General features: G+C 30.5%; 1 protein-coding gene across 1 annotated transcript; it reads left to right on the top strand.

The window, feature by feature from the left end:
• The first annotated feature begins 17,254 nt into the window (after positions 1-17,254).
• LOC121116474 (uncharacterized) lies at positions 17,255-19,361 on the top strand. The gene is made up of 3 exons (XM_040710727.2): positions 17,255-17,605; positions 17,674-17,850; positions 18,545-19,361. Exons 1-3 carry the CDS (start codon positions 17,501-17,503, stop codon positions 19,217-19,219), a joined length of 957 nt encoding a protein of 318 aa, XP_040566661.1. The 5' UTR covers positions 17,255-17,500; the 3' UTR covers positions 19,220-19,361.
• Positions 19,362-25,852: the final 6,491 nt, after the last annotated feature.

The following is a 25,852-nucleotide window of genomic DNA, read 5'->3' as shown; positions in this document are numbered from 1 at the left end:
TAGATAGATGTGACTAGATTTTTTTACGAGTGCTCCATCTTCACATTGAGGTTAGAGACTTTTCCGTTTTCATACCACCCTTGTATAGTGGTACATGTAGCTATTTAAGTAAAATATTTTTATAATCATATTCATTAAAATCTAAACATATTGATTAAAGACCTCTTCACCTAATAGTAAGTGTAAAATAGGAACAATTTCTCTGAAGAAATGCAATTCTGCCTTGCAGATATTATTATAAGAGCCACATAGCATAGTTTTGAAAATAAATATAATCATAACACATTACAGTTATGCTGTTGTTGCTTCTGAAATATGGAAAAATATTTCAAATAGTTGCTAAAAAAATTAAGTTTTTAAACTCATTTTTTAATGCATTGACAGGTAGTATGTTTTCGGGATGAGTCAACGATATTAATTTAATTACAAATGTACCTATAAAGTGCATACGTATGCCTACATATACACTTGTGTAGTAATTTATTAGGAATATAAATGGTTATAAAGACAATAGTGACTCACCATATTGAGTCCATCAAAGTGCAAAAAGCTCTTTGAAATAAATCATTTATCTACCATAGAATTAGTATTTAGTACATACTATTTAGGTAGGTTTTGCCATCTAGGAAATTATTGAAAGTTAGATTATTATGTGGCAAGTCAACACAAAAATAAGTAGGATGATTTTTCTCAATAATTATTTCGATCAATCAATTATTCTGATTAATCTTTCGAAGTCGCCGCAAATTGCACTTAAGGGTCACTCAGTCACATATTAAAAGTTCCAATTAAGTACCGTAAATCAAATTAAGGATTTTGCTAATATCCCGGGGTAAATACGAGTATATCAGCCCATCCCATAAATTTGAGTATGAAGTACTTGGGATGTTTAAAACGGGATGGAGGGGGACATTCAAGAGTATTAATAAATCATCATTGAGGTAAAATTGAGGAATGCCCTCATAACAGGGGTCACGGTATAAAGACCATGATTATTGCAAGCATTAGTTATTGCAGTTATTAGTTATAATCTTCTCATTTTTCTCACTGACTGCAGTGATTTATGCCGGGTCTTGCCATAACGGATCAATATTATATTTGGCTTTTTATAAAGAAAATAAAAAAGGGAAGTTATCAGTTATTTTCTGTCATATAGAGCGTTGTCATGTGACGTCACAATTTTGATGTAGATCATTTTGGGAGCCTAAACAACCAAATGTTCTAACAAAAAAACTCTTTTCCATTAATAATAAGGTAAATAGTGAACTATTGAATGGCAAAGAGGTACCAACTAATAGAAGGACTTAAGCCTTACTGTCTATCAAAATTGTATCTCTCTATTGCCTAGATTTTATGTTATTACATGGGCATTCAGTCTTATTTCCGTGTTGTAGATACAAATTAACTTTTGTAATGTAACTTTTTTTTAAGTATCCTACTTTTTCGTCCCAAATTAATAATAAAAAAAATAATAGTGTACAAATATAGTCATTTTTACGATTTTTAGTGCATTTAATTCAAATATCACTGTAGACATCATCATGCAACTTTCAAGTATTTTATTTATTTATTTAGCCATTTGATGAAATTTATCAAGGTTTTTTGGAAATTAATAAAGTAAAAATGTTAGCTTTGAGTCTCCTAAATAGCCTCTCCTTCAATTATGATGTAATTTAAGACGTCAGTGAAGATACTTTATTATATTCATTTTTGTTCAATATATTTTCTATATTGGCGGATCATGTATGATGTCATTTATTTAGTAGTCAATTCGCTATCTATTTAACGTGTATTCAAGACTGTTTAATGAACAAAACAAAAATGTAACTGTCCATGAATCCAGTTGTTCCACAATGTGCCCTGATTCAATCATCGACATAATATTTTTTGAGACTTAATCAGATAATCCATTAAATAAAATAAAATCAATCTGCAGTGTGAAGACAAATAAACATAAAATATGATTTTTGAAAAAGATTGTCCACATACATATTTATGCACATAAGTTATAAACAGAAAGCTAAATAAATTATTCTATTCAAAACGAGTTTCATATAAACTTGTACTGCATAGGTATACACGGTGAATACAAATGATAGTTCCCTGCTTCTTATTTAGGATCATGGATTATACATAAGGGTGATAATTTTGGTAAGAATGGAAAAGCGTGCGAGGAGAAAAGAAGAATTACTTATGGCATCATTGATTAAATAATATACATCTTCTTCTATCAATCATGAACGTTATCATTCCCGCCTTTATTATTCAATATTAATATAATATGAGATGGTGATAGTCGATAGAGAACTGAATAAAATCCCCAAAATGACGTCGCCTTCTGTCTGGATTTATGAAAATGGAGGCCCAGGAATTTGGAAAATACTTACCGGATGAGAAACAGATGGTTTGTCGGATTTGTCGATATAAATATGCCTTTAGTCCCCTGTTTAGAATTACACGCCACTCATTATCCTCATCTCATAACAAGAGTATGGATATTCATCTATAAAATCAATTTGACGATGAATACATCAAGTCAGACTTTAACTTTGATCTCACAACGATGCTTATTGCATGTAATATAACCTTATCCATTGCTAATCATCTACGTTCAAAAAATTTATGGAGAAATACAAGGGTAAACATATTGGTTCCCGAGGAACCATCATTAAATTAATGGAGGATGTTGGTACTGATGTCATTTATAGAAATATATATAAAAATGTTTTGAGTCATCCACACCAAATGATGATCAAGTTATCAGTAAAAAGTATTTACGAATATCGAAATGGAACTCTGAATTTTGTACTATCTCACAGTAAGTATTCAATTTTTTTTTAAATCTAACCATAAAATATGATTCTATTTTAGCTAAACATATCAAGAATTATGATACACAACTCATTAAAGGGCAAAAACAACTGCTTAAATGGTCACAACAACGGGGGTAGTAGCATTGGATGGTTTGCAACTAGTTTGTCTGAGACTACTTACTTCGCTTTAAGACTTGGGTATGATAATTAGGTTTTCCAATATTACATAGTCAATAAATATTACTTTTTTATCACTAAAGGCTTAGCTATGGTTGATGGGCTCCAAGAAATGGTGTTCAGAAAACTCATAAAAGGCATAAACAACTGTTTAAATGGTCACAACAACGAGGGTAGTTACATTGGGTGTTACATTATAATTAACAATTGTGTATATCCATCATGATAATAGTATGTTGTTATATAAGCATACCTAAATAACGGGGAAAAATCTTTTTTGATGCTCTTAATTGGGAGTAATATCGCCGGACATTACTACATAATTAGCTTTTGCTCTAAATCTGTACGATGAATTTATTTATAAAATTTTTTTATTAGTATATTTATTGTATAATTTTATGATTTTGACATTTACTTTATTATTAATAATTAGTTAGATCTCATCGATAGAGATATATCTATCCTGTGCACAATTGTATATAGCAACTTCCACATGAAGAAGAGGGGTGATTATCTTTTTGATTAAACTCCACGTCTCGCTTGTGTATTGCAACCTTAAGTTATGACATATTTAACAGAATTCCGATGTTAGAACAAGAAAAAATTATCTGGATCAATCTATTATTTCAATATTCTGTATTTATAATTTATTATTATTAATAGTTATATGATTTTAATTGTTTAATTTTGTATATTTAACTTAAATGTTTAATGGTTTATTTTTTAGCATGTAGATTATATTTAATTAAAGCCTTCTTTTTTAAACTTTGAGCTTCAAATATATTTCAAATACTCTACTTTGTCGTTTCATTAGCTATTATTCTGAGAATAAGGTTCATAATGAATTACAATTTCATGGAGTGTGACGTTTTCAAATCTACTGTAACGGATAAAAAACGTCGAAGTCAATTATACGTAGTATATCCTCATTAAACATTTTGCTAATAAATATATTAGTTATACCCTCAAAAATCATAATAAAGCAGGCAGATGATAATCACATCAGTATTTTAAACAATGATACCATATGACTTTTTTCCCCCCTCCTCCTCGCATGCGTTTTTCTCTACAATATTATCAACTATAATTATACATATACAAACTATGGATAGGTTTCGGGGATTTTAGTATGCTAATACTTGCGAGCAAAAATAGTTTTTCGCACATTTAAATTTAAAAGAAAATGTGATATAAAAAATTAGAAAAACAAAAAAAAGCGGCCGAATGAGAAGGAGCGCGCTCGTTATTTCTTGAGCGGCATTAATGCATTGCCTGCGAGTAATTTGTGACAATATAGCCTTAATTTATATCAAAAAGGTTTGTCTGTTTGTATGTTCTCGGATGACTCATTTTTGAATGTGTGCTTAATATCTTGGAACTTCGTTTCTATTTCATCCAAAAAATAATAATAGTTGGAAATAATATTATAATGGAAGAGGCCCAGCTTTTTATACTTGAGTATATATATATATATATATATATTAATTAGCAAAGCTGCTACAATTATTCTTTTATTATTGAACAATGAATATGAAAGTCTAAAATCATCACTGTTGTGTGAAAGACGAAAATTTACACTGAAGATTTGTTGTGTATCCCCTTGTTGAACTCGGAGTGGAATTGCAAATTGACATCGGAGTTTTTTCTGTCCATATCATTGTCAGATACGGAGTTGGTTTAATGTTTATTTCCTTTATCTTACAGCTGCTTGCGGCTCACCTCCCAAACATTCTTCAAATTGTCGGGGTGACCAAGTTAATTTTCGGTTATTTTCTTTTTACACATACTAGTAGAAAATATTAGTTTCAGGGATGAAAATAACGATGTAGTAACGAGAGTCCATGAAGCTCAGCACCTCATATTATAAAAAATAAATTGAATTATAGCTTTAAAAGATTTCCTAGCAATCGTTGGATACAGCCACAAGTATACAATAAGTAGAAGATGCCAATAAATAAAAGTACAGACTAAATTACTATTACAAAGAATATATGGGGAATACAGGCGCCGCAACAGAGGAGTGGACCTTGGGCTCTCACTCTTTGAAAGACATTAATAATTAATGTAACGTAATCATAAGCATTTTATAAGGAGTTTCCAAGATAGATAATGACGTCAAAAACTATGACCGACTAAAGGTGAGTTCACTGAAGTGCTTACCCACTCATTTAATACGGATAATTTCTCCCTCTCTTAAAATTAAAGAATTACAACATAAGGATAATAATAATAATTAAAAGGAAAATAAATGCGTGCTTTATTGTGCGTAAGCACTTCAGGGAACCCACCTATAGTTTGCTCATTCATTACTCTACTCATACAAAGAGATGTCATCTTTGTAAAGAAAAAGAATGCACACGAGAAGAAGGCGGGAGGGAGACGTATGATATTTGTGAATTCAGACCCTTTGTTACTATCAACTACTTTGGGGGATAAAATGCATTACAATTATAAAAAGAAGAACCTTCTACATCTGTAATAACATTACTAAATGAAAAATATTATAATTACCTACGCTAATGAAGTTATGTTTTTGCATCTATTTGTTTATTAGTCAGTCACTAGGAATACACCAAATGTTAAAGATCGACATAGATCAAACTCGATACGAATATTATATATGGTCACAGTAAGAGATCATTAAACTTTGATGGGTTAAGGTCAAAGCAGCACAAAATGTTAATAATGCATAATCAACCATAACTTTGGAACATATTGAGGTACAGAGCTCAAATTGATGTTTTTATGCAGTTTAAAAACCATGCTTAAGATAGCAAAACATTTAATTTATGAAAAATGAAAATAGGTTGAGGTTTGTGCTCTACCAAATGCCCATTCCAGTTATACTTAAATTCATATATTTATTTTATCATGCAATTTTAAAATAATTCATTCCAAAGAAAGGCGAGAATGCTTACTTCAGAGGAAGAAGTTAACACCACGAACACCAACTATATAATAAAAAAAAAAAGAGTCAATTGCAATAACATTTTTTCCTCTTTTTTATTTCTAAACTTAGTTTTTTTATTATAAAAAGGACATTCTTGCTTATACAATGAGATTATTGATACATGACAAATAGCCAGAGAAAAATGGCTACTCATCAGGTAATACAGATCCGAAACGGTTTATAAATTTTTTCCGCCGACAAATAATTAACCACAGGGTAACTGTTGTTGCAAATAATAAGAGGTTATAGTTTATATTGATGCTCTGGGTACGAATGCACGGGTAAATGTATTAAGCGGTACATCCCTAATATATTAGAGAAGAAGGGATAAACCTTTTCATAAGACTCTTGGTTTTTGCAACAACTCTACATAGTTTAAGCTTATGAGAAACAAATGCTTTATTCAAGCATTAAATCAAATAATATCATCAATTTGAGCATTCATGTCAATAGACAAGATCTTTAGTTTTTGTTTATTATTATTATCATTTTTTTGGTGGGAAAGTGAAAAAATTGGATTTCATACATCAGGGAGTTTTAAATGTTTTCTTCTTTTTTTTTTTTAAATGTGGTTTCTCTCACGACTCAAATGGGTGGTGATTCTTTTCGACAGAAGTTAATTAATAATTATTTCAGTTACTATGAAATAATTACTAATTAACTTTGTTTTTAGAAAACAGAAGATAATATTTCCTCACTTTGATAAGCTCAAAAAGAGGACAATTATATATTTAAGACTATGCTGTACCATCATGTATGGGTACAATTTATATATACTATCACCAGCACAGAACGTCGTTACCTTTATTGTATCTCGTACTTTTTCTAAAAGAAACAGGAAAGAAGCACAAAAACTGTTGCCAACCTTTTAATTAATTGTAGGGAACACCTTAAAAAGAGTTAATTTGAAATTCAACCAGTCAAGTTCTGAACTTTTATAAAAGGGGGAAGTGAAAAATAGACAGCTGACAATAAACTAAAATGTACATTTTTAGGCAAATGTTAGATCAAAGTCTCCCAAAATTATAGGAGCATGAGCCAAGATTAACATGCGTCGTTAATCATTATGTTTAGTAGGAAATTTGGTCTGCTTTGTGATATGAGCTGTGTACAATGTTGAGTAGTTAATGTTCCGAAAAGTTAACAGTGTAGTGTAGCAGGGAAGAGCTTGACATTGCTGGAAATGACGCCCCAAACCATCACTCCGGGAGTATTCTTGGTCATAAACTTGGATTTTATGCTGGGGCATCCATTGTGCTCTTGAGGCTGAAATTGGAGTCAATGGCTGGGTGGCAGACAAGAGAGAATATATTTTCATCCCTCAACAGCAACATTTTTGGAGAGGTTTTGCTCGCGAGTGAGTAGAAGATCTTTTTCCCCTATCTCCATGCACTTCTCTTTGACTACAAAGCTCACCAGTTGTTTAGGATCTTCTCTCTTAACTTTGCTCCAATATCTTTTTCAGAAGTCGGCCCATAGAACACCAAGACATCTTATACTTTTTATCCAACGACGAAAAACGTGTTATGTGGATATTCTTTAGGCAGAGCTTTACCTTACTTATGTATTCCTTGAAAAAATCAGTTTTCTTGCATTCACCCAATAATTTAGCTGTACCCCACCGGCTTATATATGGCCGTGGGTGTCAAGCCACGCGAGAGTGAGTTTCGTATCTCTTTCCTCTGCTCCTACATTATGCACTAATAATGTGCCCATCTTTGTATATAGCTCAAGAAGATATATGTAACCTAGTATTGCAGACTTCGGCCGCCGACAAAACGGATCGACGATAAAAGTGCTAATTTTTGCTCTAGTTCTAATAAACATTTGTTCATAAGCTTTTTAAATTATTTTCCAAGCCTGAAAACAACATTATGCCTCTTTAAATCAACTAAATAAAATATTGTCATCTTATCTATAAACAAAATATAAGGACTATGTACAAGGTACGTACTCAAGTAGGAAGGGTATTAAAGAAAGTTCACGACATGTTAAATTAGGAGATGGTACTTTTTTTTAGTTGTACATGTATATATAAATATTTATATTTAATTATGTGTTCTTATAAATATACCAAAGGTAAGTGAGAAATATTTTTAATGAAAGATATATAATGCCACGACTAAAAAATAAACTAAAAAGAACGATAACACACACCAGTTTTCCTTTTCTAATCTTAAAACTACTATATTTCTCTACATTTTACGTGTGATTTAAGGGGAGGAACTTTGGTGCATGAATCCCACAAAATTAAGTATAAAATGTAAAATAAAGTATTGTAAAAGTTTTTTGAGTAAGTATCTTTTTGCCATTTTTTGATACAGAATTGGAACATCCCTAGTAAGTACTATAATTAGTGTTGATTAAACTCGTAAAAAATCTATTTTGTTAAAGTCGACCATTTTCTGACCATTACTTGAATGTTCACCCGAAATATTCTGTATGAAATTCGACTTAACTTGAATTGAATAATGAGATGAAACTAGAAACATTTGAGCAATAATTAGTCAAATTTATCATATCACTCAAAAGATAGTAAATACAGATTAAATCAATTTTCAATATTGTCAAAGAAAAACAACTCCATTAATTATATATGATGTAGAAATTCTCAAAAACTCGAACTCAAAATTTGATATATTGTCCTAAATCGAATGCGAGTTGATGCAGAATTCGAAATTTAAACTCAACCGGACTTGAATCCAACACTACTAACAGCTACTATACATAGTGCACATACCTAAGCCAATGAGTTAGGAAAAAAAAACATTTTTGCAAATTATTACAAATATTTTCTAAAATAAAATATATTAATGAAGCTTACATAGGTATATTACCTAGTCTCGTCCTTCATCTCATCTCTTTGATGCAAAAATATATCCAGACATGGATAATTTCTTTAAAAAATTGTTAGAATGGAGATTTGTTTTTCTTCTTCTAATAATTATATATATCAATAGAAAATTGGATTTGATTGATTATACCTATACTTGTCTTCAATCCAAATATAAATAAAAAAAATCTTTTTGGAAATTATTATATTGGAAAGAGCGGAATTTCCTAATTTTATATTTTCTTTAAAGATAGGAATCCTTTGTGTATAATATCTACGAATTTATATCCTGGATTTGATCAATTAGGTACACGTTTGTACATATATATAAAATACCTATAAATATTACTTATCATCATAAATTATTGATGGCTACTTTATCATATGGGCTTAATTAGAGAAAAGACAATAGAATTCAAGTCCTTGATATCATAGCATTTTGAAGGATCCCTTCCAAATACTTGATGAGTATGAAAACCAATCTAGAGTTGTGTTTATTTAGAAATAAGTTGAAATTCCTTCCGTTCAAATTAAAGACACGTCGTTACCTTTATTGTATTACACAACCATTCTTCCAAAAAGAAAAAAGAAACAAAATCATCAGGTAGTTAGCCAAATAAGTCAATCATACCAACTGCTATTCATCTCTTAAGTTCTTTCAGACTATCCTTCTTATATTATTTATCTACAATTTGTATTAAGAAATACGTATATGTAACTCATAATAATACATTATAATTCTACAGAGTAGTTTATTCCATATTGTATTATTATAATGCTTATTAATATTTTAAATAAAGCAAAGCTATTCATTTTTATTTCTATATAATAAGCAAAACTTTTTCATAAAAATAATAAAATATATACCAGGGCGGATCGGAACGAACACTCCGGGAATTATTTCTACTTTTTTGTATACTAGGGACGTCGTGAATTCTCCCTTTTTACACAATAAACAATGTAAGTTCTGCAAAGGGAAGAAAAAATAAGATACGTCATGTCAAAAAATAATAATGAGACGTCATCTGTGATATCATAAAAAGCAACATATGTATTTTATAGCTTTGAATTCAACCAATCAACGTTCAGAACCCTAATAAGAGTGAAAAAGTAGATAATCTATATGATCAAGCTGACCAAACAATGCAATATAAGTGGATTACCGCCATAATACAGTATATTTAGTACACAACAGAAACTATATTAATAAAGTAAAGTGTGTATGTCTGTCTCTAACACTAACAATTTGAAGAATGTTTTGGAGGAGATAAAGAATAATGCTCACGACAGCTGTAACAAGGGAGGAAGGAAAAAAGGATATAAAAAAGGGCATTTGCTAGAATTACTCTGATGACGATCCCCAATTCTACTCTGAGTCCAACAAGGACTCAGAATTATAACTCTGCAACAAATCCTCAGGGTTACGCTCCGTCTTTTATGATCACACACGAACGTTCAAAGAGGGTTTGAATATAATTTAATCTATGTCGGAAAGGATATTCGCTACTCAGGAATTTAATAATAATAACAACTGCTAAAGAAAAGAAAATGAAAAACAAATTCACAGGTCAGCTAAAAAACACACCGGATTGACATATATGTTCATGTGCATTTTGTGTATACATTAATACGATTTGAATGAAATGTAAACGCTTGGATGTTCTCATCAGTCATCTCAACACGTCACATGAATTGATATGTCGTAAGTATTTATTAGTTCGACTGAGTGTGTACATGATAAATGGAAAGTAACACTAAGGATTTCTTCGGGGATTTATCTTCCACATACATATAATATTAAAGGAGATTTTTTTTAGCCGACGTCTAATTACTCCGGTAAATGCTCTGTGTACTATCACTACTCTCAATTAATAATTCAATCTGAGAGAGAAAGAAAAAAAAAACACTTGAAAATCCGTTAAAACTACCCAATCTTTACTGATTAAAAAATATTGATGTTTTATTATCGTCCTTATGCGTTCATTAAATATATAAAAGAACAAAGATTGAACAAATGGTTTGTAGCGCAACGCAAGAGTTATCTACAGCGTGTACTACAAAGTAAATGGGTAGGAATGTAAAAACACGCACTCATCATTCACAACAACTATAATATGTATTTTATGAAACTATTATTACCCTGAAGGAAGAACCCAAACCTTTTTTTTTGAGGAGCAATAGACGCAATATACATAGACGTTTTGTAATTTTCTGCAGGATTATCTGAATAATATAATGTTTCTCTACATAGGTAAATGGATAGATAGAAAATGGACATGCCGCTCCATAATGATGAATAACATTCAAAGTGCACTCACATAGGTTTAACTGACTACACCTAGTCAATGCTTGTTGGGATTTATATAAAAAGATCAATGAATCAAACTTAACGATGAAAGGGATTTTTTTTTCTGACAGTTGGTACATAGTAAACTAATTGACTTTGCATGTATATCTGTAGATGAAGTCAACTCCTTGGGATGATTCATTCCTAGAGAATTTCATTAGCTAATGTTTAAAATAAATAATAGTACAAGATCTCCATAATATGAGCATTAGACTGCCACGTTTTTGGCTTCATATTCCGTCCTACTTTTTTGCTCTGAGCAATATAAAAACTGACATTGGCAATCAAGGACGTCGGCAAGATTATATTTTGATGTGGCAAAATTTCAAAAATTTAACTTCAAATATTAAATTTATTAGAAACAAAATTCAAAAATCCACAACCATTCACCAAAAATTAAAATTTTTCGGGAAAGAGTTTTAAATATTATATTTTTTGGCAAGAAAATTAAAATATCCATATATGTTCTTTGTAGTTTCCTTGTTTTATCAAAAATAACATAGCAAAATTTAACTTTTGTTGTAGTGATTGCTTTTGAGGAGGATCTAAGATAAATCAGTAAAACTGCAAATCAGTTCCTTCACCTCTTATATTATTAAGAGCAAAGCGTATAATGATCAACTAAATACTAATAGGTATAAAAAGGTCTATAAATGGCCAACATCAACCCAAAAATCCAAATTTTTCAAAATAAAATGACCTGTACCACGTCAAAATGCCTTGAAAGGTCACAAACTTTGCCAAAGTCAGTTTTTTTAATTTTTTCCTTGCAGAAAACGCATTTGTGCATGGTGAAAAAATTATCCCAAAAAACGAGACAGGCTAATGTACATCTAATAAAATATTCGAATGCACGTATATCATTTTATTAAGGTTATTTGATATTGTATTATGTATCTACATAATATGTATATAATATTAGGCTTTAAGCCTACTTACGTGGGAGTAAGATGCTGATTGAGATGTGTGTAAATATTTATTCAAAAATGTTACATTGTCATCATACCATATTTTTTTACTCAGTTCTCAATAGTTCTTTATTTTCTTCTTTTGAGTTATAATAAAATCTTTAATCAAAACTATAAGATGATTAAAAGGTGAAGGTTTTACTAGTATACCTAGTAACCACATTTTTTTTAGGTTTGAATAAAATATGGCTTTTTAGAACATAAGAGCAAAAAAATAAACGGCTAATTGATCCCCGTTACAAGATTCTTACCGTACATGCCTTTAACAATTAATGGAAAGTATGAACGGGTCTAAAGCCCGTCATAAACATACTGACATATCTAGTTGACTTTCAGACGCAGGTCATATTGTTTATTTCACAATTATACAACCGCCAGCTTCGCCAAAAATGAGAAATTTCATAACATACTATTTTGTTTTTTTATTGCAGTCGGATCGGGAAAGAAATACAGGGAATGATAATTTAGTATATTTAGTTATGATTACCTTAAAATATCCGAATAAATACTTAGACTATACTTTTTTATTTTTTCTAACGAAATCCCAATATTTCCCGGGAGCCCACATAAAGATCCTATCCTGGAAAATGAAAAATCCTAACATCTACTCTCTAATATTGTGTCAAATAACCACTGTTTTGTTTTTGAGTTTCTTATTGAAAACAAACATTTAGAAAGTTTTTGTTTTTTGTAATATTTATTTATTTATTATGTGACCCATCAGCACATAAATAAGCTTGAAATATTTTTTTCAATAGGAAAAGTAATTATCATTTATTTATAATGAAAAATTACTATAATTAATCTCCAAAAATTGCACTTAAAGGTCGCAGAAATTTTCGATCACAATTATTGAAAAAAATATTATGAAATACTGTATTTGAATGGTCATATCGTAGCCATTTTTTTTTTTTTTTTTTGCTAAAGTGATTACTTTTAATTATCCAAAGTATCCCAAAAATTTAAATATGAAGACAATAACTGACCAAAATATGTCTATAAATTATTTGGAGGGTTCATATTTATAAAATATTTTATAAATAAATTGACAATGTCTTTTTTTCTTAATTTTTGTTCAAGATTGGTTTTTTTGATATATTTATAGAATTTTATGGATTTTGACCTTTGCTGATAATAAAAGAGTCAAATATTTTGCATCAAATTATATCAATAATTCCGAAGAGCCTATTCCAAATAGGTTTCTCAGTCGTACATCTGTATTAGACAATAATTTTTTTCCAGAAATGTGATGAAGTATCATGATTTTTTCAAAAACCCAAAGTTCTTGTTTTGGGAACCCTTTCTTTTTCATACATCTATCCATAATGACAGGAATAGCTCACTCAAAGTGCAACAATGCATACAAAGTTCTAAGATAATATTGTTTGAGTTGTTAAATGGTGTTTTACTTTAGACAAGCAATTTGGATTCAAATTTGAATTTGTTCGACTTGAGAGTTCTACATCCGAGAGTATGTACAAATCATTTTAATTTTTCAATCAAATTTATTTTGTAAAATATTATGGTCAAAACTGGATGTGCTCACATAATTGCGCTTTGTATTAAAGAGCCTTTGTTCTATCGTTATTCTTTTATATTTTATTGACTTACATACACAGGTACCGTTCACCATTTTTTAAAAGTGAAGGAAGCAATAACAGTATTTAAAAAAGAAAAGGGATATTTTTGGCTGCTATACGTTGGGTGACCAATCAACCAGTTCATTTCAACTGTACTCCTTGAACATCCTGTTCAGAGTGTCTGAAAAAAAAGTAAAAATTCATGCAAGGGTAATTTCTGATATAGCAAACATGTGTAACTGTCAACGGCGGCATTTATTGAGGGGTGGCATGAGCGGCCACAGAAAAAATATATATTCGTTGCCATTCATTTCTTTTGTTTTTTTGTATTAGTAATTTATAGGTCAATTTAAAAATAAAGGAGGATCAAAATTAATTTATTTTCAATTTTTTAAATCTAAGATTTAAAAGAGAGTCAAAATTTAACATAAAATTTTACTAATTTTAAAATATTCAACCTCCTCAACAATATTATGTAAGCAAACAGCACTCATCCCCATCTGGCCACATGTCATATTGCCATTGGACATCTTGCCTATATGATAATTTTAAATTCTCCAAAAGTGGTGAGAGCATGAACCCCTTTGACATCTGTTGTGGGGCCCATAAAAATAACTGAATAACACAAAAATGAGTACTTTTATAATTAAGAGCAATTTCCAAACTCTCTCCTTCTCTTTCAGAATGAAGTATTAAAGTATATGCCTATATTTTCCAGTAATATAGGCATAAATATTTATGTAGATTGATCACAGACCTTCAGCATGCACACAATAATTTTTGTCCTACCCTTACTTGGAGAGAAAATCTATGTAATACATGTATCCAAATAAATATATAATATAAGAGAGATCAAATATCAGCTTGTCAAAAAAAAAAAAAAAAAAAATGATAAATTGAAAATATACATATTATGATTGTTTGAAAAAATATTATTATTGATACATTTAATTAGGTTAGGAGATGGGGAATCAAGTGAAAAAAACAACAACAAAGAAAACTATTCTTACAATTCAACCATAAAATAATTGATTACATTCTCACTTAGTTATACGACAGAGGCGTAGATAGTAAGAAGGGAGTATAAGAAAAAATAATAATTTAAACATATGAGGTTTTGAGGTTTCTTCCATGATCTCTAACAAGGGCGGTTTTACCGTGAGCTGAACTTAGGGCAAAGAGAAATGCGCGGAGTTATTTTCTATAATAATGATCTTAGATTTGAATTTAAAAATAGCAAATATCAGATTATTAGTCAGCTCAAGAAATCCACAACGCACTCCCGCTCAGTTACTTATTTTGTGAGTGCGCTTCCTCTCTTTTTTAAGAAATGAACGCACTACTACTCCAGCTCAATTAAAAATGAGCGGTGCTCTTTTTTTCGCTCGTAATAACTCTTTACGACTGCAATTAAATTATATATATCGCAAGCTCAAGTGTACCGTATGATATTTAATCATCCAAATGATTGGTTTAATTAAAATAGGTGTGCCAATAACTTTTTTTAACTTTTAGTGTATTTTGGGTACAAAAAGTTGGGGAACCACTCACTGTCTTAGGGGATATTTATTTACAAAGTTTCGTGTAATAACATCCAGTTAAGCCTGCTAATTAGTTTCAGGTTGTAAATAAGTTTCTCAAGTTTTTGAAATGATGCTTGAGTGAGAGTTTGACATTTTACTATTTACAAAAATAAAAATAATCGTACACCAGTTAGGAAAACTCGTCTACAGATAATAAAGATTTATCTTCCAACGGTATTTCCACTCAGGAAGAAGCTGACTCGGAGCGAAATTTTTTGATGTTATTTCATAGGAAGTAGAAACAGAAAAAGTTATACAGATTTATATGAATGAGCGAAAATTCGAGCAATTTTATCGCTCTTCTAAAATGATGAGTGTACTTCCACTCTCTCTCAAGAATTTTGAGCGCCAAACTCTTTCCAAATTTTTTTAAGGAATAATTTCGAATCCTCCTTTAATTTAACAAAGGCCATTTATTATTTTTATTTCGTAAAACTTTTGTTTCTATAAAGGGCCTCCAATTTAAAACTTAAGATATACTACATATGTTTGTATGCGTGTAGTATACCTATAATATTAGACTTGGTAAATTTGGGTTTCATTTCATTTTTAGATGTACAAAAAATCAAATTTCAATTGGGTAAATTGGCGTTAAAACCGCTAACTCAAAGAAACCATAGCCTTAAACCCCGTTTTTTCCCCCTTCATTATTTTTTTATGTAGATTAAAAGATTTATTGATGGAAGTTTGAAATCCCAAAGCCTCTTAAAAAGGTTTGTAGTATTTAACGATGTAGTTATTCTCACCTCCAGGTCTGAAAAGCGAACTTCCCTATTATTAAATGTATATAATTGGTTTTTGTATAAACTGAACATTAATTATTAAAAAGAAAAGATCAAAATAAGACACTTTTGAAAAAGTTAAATGAATAATTTTGCTATTTGTGATATGCAATGATTGAAATTCTATTGATGAATGTTCTAATGTTTAACTTGTCTACTGACATTTTACTAATTGATAAGTATTGTATTGATTTTAAAACTCTTGCACGCGTATCATTGATGATACGTGAGTTCACTTCAGTGGTACAAAGAAAAACGTTAATAGATCAAGTCTCTGCTATTGGTTACTTAGTTTGGTAATAATGGTGTTAGATGGATATGAATACGTCATGACCTTTATTGTATCTCGCACTCTTTCATTCAAATAGAAACATAAAAAAAGACCCAAAATCAATTGGTAGTTAGCCAATTATTGCCAGCAAAGGAATTATTATTGCCTTGGAATTATTTACTGCTGAACAGGATCTATTTTGAAATTTACCAATTAAAAGAAGCAAACAAATCGAGAGTTGAAAATATATAGCGAAAATACTTCTGTTAGTAGTGAGGTAGTATCAATAAAAATGTATCTAGTACAACTACAATTTGTATACAACATATATGAACAGATATGTATATAATAACAGATATTTGTGGTCAACCCTGAGGTTAATTTCTACATATATGTGAATGTACAATGGACATAAATTGAAAAACCAATGACCTATGTTTAAAATGCATGTACATTGTTCATTGTATACTCATTGGCGAACCCTGGGATAATAAATGATTAGCTGTAAAGTTCATGTATATCCAGAAAGAAAAGACGTTTAAAAAGAAGGGAATGTCAATTAAAAATACAAGAAGGACCTCCTTTAAAATAAATAGTAGAATATACGAACGTAATTAAGGGAATGGCAATTGGCATGTAATTTAATTATTATTAGACAATTATTTTTGGCAAGTTGGAAAGGGAGAGATAATGATGGTAATATAATATAATATTCAATTCCTCATTACATGCGGTTAAGTTGTAATTCCAGTTCCAGGTAAAGAGGGGGCACAACAAAATTTAACCTGCTGCTTAGCCCGGAATAAATATGCCATCAATACTCTAGAGGTACAACATACGAGTAACCCCACTAAAAACCCACAACAACTAAAAATATAAAGTGTGTGTGGCCTGCCCGTTAAATTCATTATATTTTTTCTTTAAAAAAAAAAAAAAAAAAAAAAAACGAAGGAAATTATCTATGTTAAGGGGAAAAAAATGATTTGTGTCACTCTGAACCTAAGATCGTTGATATATACATACAATTCATATAATACAAACGCATTTTGGAGCACTCTATCTGTCTTCCTCTTCCCTCTGTTTCTTATTGGATGAAGAAAAACGAAAAATAAAACAAGGAGTAGGAACATATTATATATCTCATCGTTAATCATTTCTATCTTTTGAAACATGATTTAACGATATGCTTTATTCTCATGACGGGGATTTGGATTCATTTCTACCTTCTTGTCTTTATAAGCCTTGTTGCTCAGAGCTGGTCAACGGAAGATGATGACACGAATGCGGACTCTAATCTTGAGGTAAGGGACTATTTTATATCAGTTTATATCATCATGATCAGTACTCTAAATACTCATCATTTTTTTAGAGTTGTAGATTTCTGAGTCTCAAATGCTCTTATCGAGGTGGATGTGGAGCAACACTTCGAAGCTACCTGTTGGAGTGTAATGATTTAATCCAGAACAAAACAGAGATATGTTCCGAGAGTTGCAAATATACATTAATTGGACTCACATCCACTCCAGAAGGAAAGAGCATGCTGGATGTAAGTAGTATGAGCTAAATATGTATATACATACTAATGATGTTGGGTTCACTGCTACTAAAAGTATAGTGGTGCTGATGCATTTAAAACGGTACTATAGGAAATTGGTGTTGGAACATATACTTCCACCTCCACACCTCATAACAAATTGATCTGCCGATGACGTAACCACCTAAATTGTCAGTTACACTAATCCCGACCTTGCCCTAAAAATTGTCCGTAAAAAACCCCAACACAAGACAAAAATACGGTTGAAAAGTACCGAAATAACGATACCTAAATTGGGAGCCGGTTAGAAAACCTTGCATCGTTAGAGCACTAGTATATATACTAATGCAGTGGCTCTCAAACTCTGACGATACGTGGAGGAACCTTATAAATATTTAGGCTAAGCCTCCACTATTGCATAATCATTTTGGCTATAACAGGAGTACTTGGCTATGAACTTGATAAGGAGATACTCAGTGTAAAAAGTTTGAGAGTCCCGTGTTTATTGTAATTAATGTACAATTATTTTTTAAAAGAAACTCTAATCTGCAAATTTTATACATATATAAAAATAATTATTGCTCATTTTTGCATGAGTGAATTCACTCTGCGTTTAATTGCTCTTCTTTAAATACAAATTGCTAATCATTACTCCTGTATTTACCCCTCACTTGTTTGATTAATATAATAATTTATATAAATTTAGTGCGATTGTGGAACAGATGAAGAATGTCTCAATTCCAGATATCGATTAGAAATATGCAGCAAAGACTCAGTACTCTACGCAAATCGTCAAGACACTGTTGTGTCATGCACTGAGGCAAAATGGATTTGCATGTCTGACTCGGAATGCTCCAAAGCCCTTGAGTACTATAATATATTTTGTAAGTCCATGTTTCGCGGAAACAAATGTACAAATCGATGTCGTAACTCCATAAACATCCTCAAAAAACAGAATAAAGCTGCGAAACTCGAGACTTGTTTCTGTGATAATGATGAAATCCTGGGCTATAAATGCTCTGACATCAAAAGAAATATGAAAGAGCTTTGTCTTTTTGAAGATACGGATGTCTCCTCTTCATTTGGAGGTGAGGAACAGGAAACGAATCCTCAAGAGAAAACAAATGAAGAACATATTGATGATGAAGAAGACAAAAAGCTGGAGGAGAAGGATGGAGGTGAAACGGATGTTGTATCAGCTACAACAGAGTCTATTTTTGGAGAAGAGGATCTTATATCAAATGTGATCCCTGATGAATCTTCTGATCATGATAAACCAAAAAAGTCAGGTGGTAACCTTGTTAAAAGCTATTTATTTATGGATGTTCTATCTGTGATAATTTTAATTTATAGGAACTTTATAAAGAAATCTGTGATATAAATAATTAATTAATTAAAAAAAAATATATTACAAACTCATATTTTATGTGAGTTGAATTAAAGTCATTGTCAGCATAATAACAAATACACTATCTACATATTTAAAAGTCGAAATTGCTTTAATAAATTGGATTATATCATTATTTGAATGGATTCTTTTGCTCTAAAAGTATTAATTTCTATATTTAATTATTAGACCATAGTCCTCAAGCAAGAGGTATATGTAAAATATAATATACATGGATGGTATTTGAATCAAAATCTTTTTTAGAATGATCCTAGGGTAGATAATTCAGAGCAATGGAATCCTCCAATGTCCACGTCATGAACATAAATCTTGTTCATAACTTTTAAAACAACTTTGATACTAAAATAAAACTCTCTCTTGGTCCCCGTTCAGGCTTTTCTATTCATCGGGGTTGGGGGGTTGATAAATTATGTACAGAAGCACATTCGTTAATTAAAAAAAAAAAAAATGAAACGTCTTTCACGTGATCCGAATACATTTGGGAACCCAAAAACATTTTTTCCTCAATATATGCTTGTATAATGCAGGGAGATCAGAGAAAATTCAATCAAATATTTCAAAACATCAATAATTTTTATTGTGTATATCTACTGATTAGGTGCCTTTTTTCATAACTGCTGAACGGTGTATGGATTGTTTCGCAGGGGGCTACAGGATTTTATTTTGAGGGGGACTTGGTTTTTGGAATCTAAAAAAATTGAAATGAAATGTAAAATATTAATTTTTTTCGAAAAAATTTCAAAAATCCACAGCTATACACAAAATATTAAATATTAAGGGGAAAAAAAATCAAAATTTAATTTCAAATATGAAATTTTTAACTCTTGTTCTTTATTTTGGGAGGGCTACACCCCCTCCATCCCTACCCCGTGGACGCCCCTGGTTAAGTTCATCAATTTGTAAGCAATGTAGATGAAGAAATTGAAAAACGTGTCCAAATAAACATATTTTTCGGGATTATTCTAGATTGAATGGCCACTAGGAACCCGTGTTTGTGGAATATTTGGATGAACATGGTTGTGTGAGTCTATTTTCTCTAAGATGAATGTGAAAAATATATATCGTTAAAACTCACTTTTGAGCACATACACCAAATAATGAAGTTTGTCACAACCAGTATGAATGCAAACTTTAAAAAGATAGCTAAGAATTCACGAGTAAATGACAGTTTTATAGAATTATAATATGTCTTAATAAAAAATATTCAAACGTCAATGACTTTGATCATGTTTATGTTATTGACTGTCCAATTAAAATTAAAGCCAATGTTTCATTAGGGTGGCCTGCACGATGATCTCTTAATCTTATTTTGGTTATCACCAAAAAACTTTTGAGAGGCCTTGTTTTGATATACTGTGGATGGCGTCATGTTTCATATTCCCTCGTGACGTACAGACTGCAAGAGGAAATTTGTCTGCGATCAAGAAGCAAAAACAAAACCTCAATAACTTGGATTAGAAAAGTATAATGAAAAACTTTTACCAATCAATCTTTGCAAGAATGATTCAATATGGCCACCTCCAGCCTCTATCACTGCCTCTACTCGAGGTAGAAACTTGGCACAGGCTGCCACAATATAATCGAAGGACATGTCGATGCTACCCTTGAGCTCTTGCACATTTCCGTGTGATGTCTTCTCAACCTTGCGCTCTAAGACACTCCTACAAACTGCAGTCAATTGTTTATTCTTTTCAATTTACTCAAATAAAGGTTGCGTAGATAGTTATTAAGTATTTTATGGTACTCTCAGCGCTCCTGGTGGACATATAAGTATCCACGTTGCTAACTATGTAGAATTGGACAAAAATTAGGCATGTGATCATTCTTTTGCCAATTAATTTCAGCTTTGGCTCTTAAGAATGAACAAAAACATGAAAACTGAACAGTGCTGAGTTTCCGTTGATTTTATTAGTTTATTCATATACTTTGACCTCTCAAGGAGTTCAAAAGGTCATGATTAGATATAGAATCCCATTTCGTGATTCTTTAGCCAGAGTTTCTGTTTTCCCTTGCTCTATAGGTAGAAAGCAAAGAAACGGAAATATGCTACACTGAAATATTTTCTGAAAATTTAAAAAAGAAATATTTGAATAATGAAACATTCATTCATTATTACATTCCTCAATCCTGTGCATGAATTATAACTTTAGTATACAGGGCCGTGCAATACAATTGAAACAAACTTTAACCTCACACACATTCTGTATGAGCACATCACGGTCAAGTTTTCCTGCTCATATAAGAGATTAGGTGACTAATAAAAATAATGTCAGTTTTTTTTCATTTTGTGTCAATTGTCGAGATTGATCACCGAATTATTAAAGGCGGGCCACAATGCAAAAGCCATCTCCAATCTCACTGGCTACCTCAGAAATGCTAGAGGGAGGGTCCTTAAGAAGGTGGAGACCTTTTGGAACGGCAAAATCACCAGAAAAGTCAACAACAGATCTCAGGAATTCAGGGTAGGGCTCAATAAATCCATCAAGGACAAAACCAAAACCCTTTAGGACTCTATGTCTACGGGAGTTGGAGAGGCACACCTGCACCACTTCAAGACCGCCATCATGTGCGTGGCTGAATGCTCCTCTCTGCGGATACCATCAAAGCCTCCTTAGCATTCCGTGGGAGAATTGAGACATTGATTGAGCATGTAGATATAATATTGAATAATAATATGCTTTTACCATTTATGTTATTAAATAAAACCAAAAAATTCGTCACAATACATTTGTTCAGGATAGGAATGAGGCCAAAGTTTGTTACAATTGTAGTGCACGATCGACCATGTATAGGAGTTCAAGACCCTGTATAGTGTAGAGTCTATTCTCATATGTCTAGATACTAGCTATATACTATGGTAAGCATTTGCAATATATCCTTTTTTTTAACTTAAAAAACGGTTCTAGGACCAAATCATTTTTCCCAAAGGAAATTTAGCCAAATGACAATTTGCCGAACTGACATTTCACAGAAATACCATTTGGGACATTAGGCCAAATAATGATATTTAATATATTGATTGCATATTTTAATTCAATTTGAAATGATGGTATTATAAATAGGTTATACAATGTCATATGGGTAAATTACGTATAGATTTTTTTAGTTGGAAAAGAAATCAAGGTTTAAATAGGTATTATTAAATCATAATACATAAGAATCAGAGTAGGATAATAAGAAATTACACATTATTTTTCTAATGCCGATTTTGGAATACGCACCCAATTTTCCAATTGTCATTACCTAAATATCAATTGTATCATCACTAGCTTATAGAAAAGACTCCTTTTGAGGAGAGCTTTTAAATTTTGAGGAATCCTCCAGGATTTTGTGTGAGTTTAACAATTTTCAGCAAGTATCTATAATTTAAGAAAATTGGAAATTATCCTTGTGGAAGGTTGGGAATAGAGGAGCACAAACTGATATCTGTGGAGGGATGAAGGTCAAAGAGTTATATAATCCTTACCTAGGTTTGCCTACTAAAAATGACAACTTTTCAAGACGTTATGTTTTATATGGGAAAGAAGGATCCTTTTAAAATATGTTTCTTCGGTCAATAACATCCTAAAATAATATCTCAGCATATATGAAATAGAATAGCTATGAATACATCTACTTCTTTCGGTTGGCAGACTTTGAATTTTGGCTTGTTTATACATTTCTTGTCGTTTTTCAAAGAACATATTTTGATGTTATTAACTATATAGAATGAAGTTAATTTTTGTATATCATTATTACCCTATTTTATGAGTTACGAAATAAAATAAAATATTTCTTTTGATTCAAGACTCTTTTTGACACTATCGAGAAAGGTCTGTGCGTTTGGTTAACATTTGTAATTTTATAAAAAAAAATCATAATGTAATTAAATATTGTCAATTTACATCAGATATATGTAACTAAAAAGCATTTTTATGTAGCTTCATAGTTTTGTAAGTAAGCTATTATGGAGGCATGCACAACCAAATACATGCTCTTCTACATAAATAGATAAAACATTTTATTTTAATAAATTTTTTAAGCCATTAGATAAAGTTTCTTTAACTATTTTTTTAGAAAGTTGCCTATTATATTTCTTTTTATTTTATTTAAAACGGCGTCTCTCTTGGTTTATTATCCAATATGGGACCACAGTAAAAACGTTTAATCATTCATAAATAATTTTAACATATTTGACAGATCTATTTACCAATTTTCGAATTTCAATAAACCAAATTATTTTTATCTGTGGTATTCAAATGACTATTTTCTTACATAGACGGCAAAACCTCGACCCCCCTCCGGTTAAGAACCAGTTTTCTAGTGTGTTCGCTTTTTTTTGTGAAAGAAACAATTGACTTTAAAGAATTAAGTAAACAGACCAAAAGTTTAAAAAAAGATCAAATATATCTTTTCATTAAAGGATGAAAATTTTTATAGTACTTATTAATATTTATTTTTTTGTCTCAAATTCACATTTGCATATTTTAATAAATAAAAATTATTTAAAATATACTATAATAAACTAAAAATAAGTAAAATCAAACCAAACTAGAATGGGCACTTCCTAAAGTACAAAATTCCGCCTCAGGTCATTTTTCTTCAATTAAATTTTAGCAATCTTTATAAATTCTACATATGGACAGTAATTTGAGCTCTTTATGGTCGATTATGTACTTGTAACGTTTTGTTATACCTTGACTTGATCTTGGCCCTTCAAATTTAATGACCTATTACTCTGCCCATATAATCAATCTTTGCAGGGGCATCAAGAGGGAGTGGATTGGAAGGGCTGTTGCCCCTTCTCAAATGAAGGATTTTTTGCTTTTTACATGAACTTTTTTTAGGTAGGGATGCAAAAATTTTACGCATAAATAGGGGTAAAAATTTTTATGCAAAAAATGTTATATTCGAAATTTTGTTCGAAAAAAATTAGTGTTTGAAATTTGATTTTTGATTTTTTTTTTTCAAATAATTTCATTTTTTTAATTTTTTTCCGATTTTTTTTGTGACTAGCTATTTATTTTTGGAATTTTTTACGAAAAGTTTAATATTCGAAATTTAATTATTGAATTTTTTTTTCCAAAAAATGTAATTTTGTCAAATTTTTTGTGAATAGCTATGGATTTTTTAAATTTTTTCAAATAAATTCCAAAAAACCAAGAACGTATATTCCTGCAGACGTCGCTAATTCGTATTTATTTGGATCGAAATTGATCATTAACTTTTGTTGCAATCCTGGTGACCACCAGACAAAACATAATCTCCATTCAATTTCGTAGAAGGAGGTAATGAACTTGAAATATTATAAACGTTTCCACTTTCTTAAAGGGTTGATGATGAGTCTTCTTAAAAAAATTGCTTTCCCAATCCATATTTCATGGACTCTCTGAAAATTTTGGCGAGTAAACAGCATAGCTATATATTCTTCATTTTATTCACCATTTTTGTATACGGTTTATTGGTATTTCCCCACCTCTACTATTTTTATCTGACCATTCAAGTTTTTTCAAAAAATAATTATAATTAAACTTAGTTAATATTTGGTTGTATATTTCTCGAAAGATTATGCCAAAAAAATTACATCAGATGTGACCCCGTGTCCTCTTTTTGCCAATCAAAAAATGATCATCCTAATTTAGTAATTAAATTGGATTTGTAGTAATAGGCTATCATCAAAATAAGATACGACGAACAAATTGGTCTGGAATGTTGAATTATTATTTTTCCTTAGAACCGATCATTTTTTAAATTAGTCTTTTTAGCAAATAAATAATAAAGTTTTTTCGTTTAAATGTGAATGCTGAAATAAAAAAAACAGTTTTAATCACAATATGTATATAGTAATTGTAATTTACCTAAGCTTCCATAAAAAAAGCTTTTATATATTAAAACAATTAAACTTAATTAATTTTATAATCAAAAGGAAAAAAAACCTCTTCGTATACTTGAAGGAGAAGTAAACTATATTATAATATGCTTAAATGCAAAAAATGAAGATTTATTCAAAGAAAAAATTTTCACTTTAATAAGTATAATGTATAGATCTAACTTAAGAGCTTTTAATATTTCCATTTCTGTTAATATGTTGATGAGAAAGTTGCATTAAAATCTCTATGCATCAATATATTTAAAAAAATCCCTTTATCAAGTGTAAGGGATTTAAATCTTCTTTTTATATATATATATAAAATTTCCATGTTAATACCTTTTTTGAGTTGATTGATAAAAAATGTTATTTACACCATATTTTACGTCGGCCGTCGAGTGTCTGCTTCTTTTCCACTAATTGTGTTCTGAAGATTGATTGGTTGAATTTGATTTAGCTCTTCAACAATAATTATTGAATAAATATTCCATTGTTTGACTAATTACCAACTAATTTTGAGCTCTTTTTCAGTTTTGGAGGAAATATAATATAATTGAAATGAAAAATCGTCATTTGTGGTATAATAATTCACGATTTATTCATATTAACTAAATCTCGTAGGTGTTTTACATACCTCATCGAGCGCCCATAGAAAGAGCACTATATATAGTGATCCCGGATGTAAATCATATATTTTTGAATGAAGAAATAACAATGTAGTCATATTAACGAAATCAAGCAGGCGTTTTGCATCTAAC

Source organism: Lepeophtheirus salmonis, chromosome 4 (assembly GCF_016086655.4).
Source record: "Lepeophtheirus salmonis chromosome 4, UVic_Lsal_1.4, whole genome shotgun sequence".
Taxonomy (NCBI): domain Eukaryota; kingdom Metazoa; phylum Arthropoda; class Copepoda; order Siphonostomatoida; family Caligidae; genus Lepeophtheirus; species Lepeophtheirus salmonis.
Note: the sequence above shows the minus strand (reverse complement) of the source record. Positions and strands in the feature narration are given on the sequence as shown.